At 66.1% G+C, this 2,945-nt stretch overlaps 1 protein-coding gene across 1 annotated transcript; it reads right to left on the reverse strand.

Moving 5' to 3' along the window:
* Positions 1-177: 177 nt before the first annotated feature.
* LOC122193672 (zinc finger and BTB domain-containing protein 7B-like) lies at positions 178-1,623 on the reverse strand. The gene has a single exon (XM_042894533.1). It carries the CDS (start codon positions 1,360-1,362, stop codon positions 178-180), a length of 1,185 nt encoding a protein of 394 aa, XP_042750467.1. The 5' UTR covers positions 1,363-1,623.
* Positions 1,624-2,945: the final 1,322 nt, after the last annotated feature.

A 2,945-nucleotide genomic window follows, 5' to 3' on the forward strand; every position in this document is an offset into this window, starting at 1 on the left:
CCCAGAGGAACCCATGGGCACCCAGGAGGACACTACAGGAACCCAGGGAGACACGTGGGGTGGGGGACACTGCAGGCACCCAGAGGACACCACGGGCACCCAGGGGACACGGCGGGCACCCAAGGGACCCGTGGGGCAGGGGACACCCTGGGGCCGCCGCCGCCGCCGCCTTGGCACTCACCGTGTGAAGCGCACGCCGCACACCTGGCAGGCGAAGGGCTTCTCTCCCGTGTGCGTGCGCATGTGGCGCGGCAGTTTGCCGGCACCGTGGATGACTTTGTGACACACGGGACACTCCTGAGGCATTTGGGAACGCCGTTTGCGCACCAATTTATCGGGGCTGTCCAGCCCGGGCGCCAGCGCCTCGTGGTGGAGCGAACTCAGATAAGCCATCAGATCGGGATCGATGGCGTCGTCGTCCGAGCCGCCCTCCTCGGGGGACATCTGGTACGGAAAGGGGAAGGCGTGCGGGGGCAGCTCCTCCTCCTCAGGCACCTCGAAAGCCTCGTAGGGCTGCGCCAAGCCCTCCGGCATCGGGGGCGGAGAAGGGGGCTGCGGGGCGGGCAGGGGGCTGCGGGTGCCTTCGGCCTCGGCGGGCGGCTCCTCGCTGTGGTTGTTGAGGCGTGCGCCGCGCGCCTGCAGGAATTTGCGGGTCTTCTTGCTGCGGCGGGCGGCGGGGCGGGCGGGGGGCGCGGCGGGGGGATCCGCGTCGGGGAGGGTGGCGAACGCCTCCAGGTAACGGCGGGCGCGCTCGCAGTCGTCGTCATCGGGGCCGGGAGCTTCCAAGCCGTGGCACTGCAGGATGTCGGCGCAGGCGGCGATGACGCACGGGATCTCCAGCAGCTGAGCCGCCTGCAGCACCTCGCCCATGTTGGAGCTGCTGATGGTCAGCGTGGCGGTGTAGGCGAACTCCAGCAGGGCTCCCAAAGCTTCCGGCCCCACAAAGTCCAACTCGCAAACCTCCTGGCCCGGCCCCGGCCCCGCGAACAGCTTCTTGAAGTAGCGGCTGCAGGCGGCCAGCACGGCGCGGTGCGTGCGGTACTCCAAGCCCTGCGTCTTGATGGTGACGTCGCACAGCACCCCCAGGTGCCGCTGCTCGTTCAGGCTGCTCAGCAGCTCGCTGCTGTGCTCGGGGAAGGGGATGCCGATCAGGTCGTCCTCGGGGCTCGCCATCGTCCTCACCTGCGGGAGCACGAAGGTGAGGGGGATCAGCGCCGGGCGGCACCCGTGGGTGCCAAAGCGTCGGCTCTGTTGTGGTGCAAGGAGGCTCATCCCCACCGTGCAGCACCCATGGGAGCCAAAGCATCTGCTCTGCTGCAGTGCTGCAGTGCAAAGAATCTCCTTCCACCATGCAGCACCCATGGGTGCCAGAGCATCAGCTGTGTTGCAGTGCAAGGAAACCTCACTCCCACCGTGCAGCACCTATGGGTGCCAAAGCATCTGCTCTGCCACAGTGCTGCAGTGCAAAGAAACTCCTTCCACCGTGCAGCACCCATGGGTGCCAAAGCATCAGCTCTGCTGCAGGGTGAGCGCCCCAAGAGCGGTCTGCCAGAGGGGCGCACGGCTCAGCATCACCCCCGAGCACCCAAATTTCGGTTGGACGCCGTGGAACCGACGCGTGCCGCCGTCGGGCCCCCACCGCATCCCCCTGCCCTCCTCCCTTCCACCGCCGCCCCCAAAGCGACCGCAGCAAAGGGGGAAATCTCAGCGCGGCGCCTTTGAGCGGCGTCGAGGCGCTGCGCTTCCTGCCTGCCCACCCCACCGCATCCCCCCGCCTCGCCGGGCGCAGCTCCCCGTCCTGGGAACGCGGGTGGGCGGCATTGCCGGGAAGAAGCCCCCACTTCCCCCCCCTCCTTTCCCCCCCAGGGCCGGGGGCCGCCCCGCGAAGCCCAACCGGGCTGGGAAGACGGGGCCGCGTTTCCTGCCCGCAGATTAGGATCAGCGCAGCGCTGGGTTCCTGCCCCCACTCCCAGTGGGGGCCCAGCCCCCTCCCTACGCTTTGCCCCAGCCCCGGGCCGCTCCTCGCCCAGCCAAGCCCTGCCTGCGTGAGCAGGGCCTTTCCCACGCTGCAGCTGGCAGAGCTTTGCGTCAGCGCTGCCATAAAAGCGGCACCGAGGCCTCCCCGAGCTGGCGGCCCCATAGGGCAGGTTGTGCCCGGCACCGGCGGGGGGGGGGGGGGGGGGTGAAGGTGGGAGAGGGGGGTCCTTGCCGTGCTGTGCTTTGGGGATCACAGCTGGAGAGACATACGTGGCCGAGTGTGAGCCCTGGGTGGGTGATGGATGCAGTCCTGAGTGTGGGGACGGTGGCGGTGGAGCTGCAGATCAGATCGAGTCCTGGTGCTCCACGGCTGCTTGGCACAGGAAGCACCGAGCCATCGCCGTGTCTGAGCTTCGGGGGGAGGCTGCGCCATGGAGGAAAGCCAGGTTGTGCCATGGGGCAAAGCCTGACTGCGCCACAGACAGAGGAAAACCAGGATGTGCCACAGAGCGAAACCAAGCTGAGCTGCAGAGCGAAACCAGGCTGTGCCATAAAGCAAAACCAGGCTGTGCCACGGAGCAAAACCAGGCTGTGCCACGGAGCAAAACCAGGCTGTGACAGAGAGAAAACCAGGCTGTGCCATAGAGCAAAGCCTGACTGTGCCACAGAGTAAAACCAAACTGTGGCATGGAGCAAAACCGAGTTGTGCCAGGCAAAAAAGCCAAGCTGTGCCAAAAAGCAAAACCAGGCTGTGCTATGGAGCGAAACCATGAGGTGCCATGGAGCAAAACCAGGATGTGATATAGAGCAAAACCGGGCTGTGCCATAAAGGAAAACCAGGCTGTGCCATAAAGGAAAACCAGGCTGTGCCATAGAGCAAAGCCAGGCTGTGCCATAAAGGAAAACCAGGCTGTGCCATAGAGCAAAGCCAGGCTGTGCCATAAAGGAAAACCAGGCTGTGCCACAGA

The sequence above is a fragment of the Lagopus leucura genome, unplaced genomic scaffold (assembly GCF_019238085.1).
Source record: "Lagopus leucura isolate 7727_CA_CO unplaced genomic scaffold, USGS_WTPT01 34249-0_obj-0_obj, whole genome shotgun sequence".
In the NCBI taxonomy this organism is placed as follows: domain Eukaryota; kingdom Metazoa; phylum Chordata; class Aves; order Galliformes; family Phasianidae; genus Lagopus; species Lagopus leucura.

Bases quoted from the DNA above. Each gene is read 5' to 3' on its own strand.
- LOC122193672 (XM_042894533.1), bottom strand. From the start codon at position 1,362: ATGGGTGCTGCATGGTGGAAGGAGATTCTTTGCACTGCAGCACTGCAG.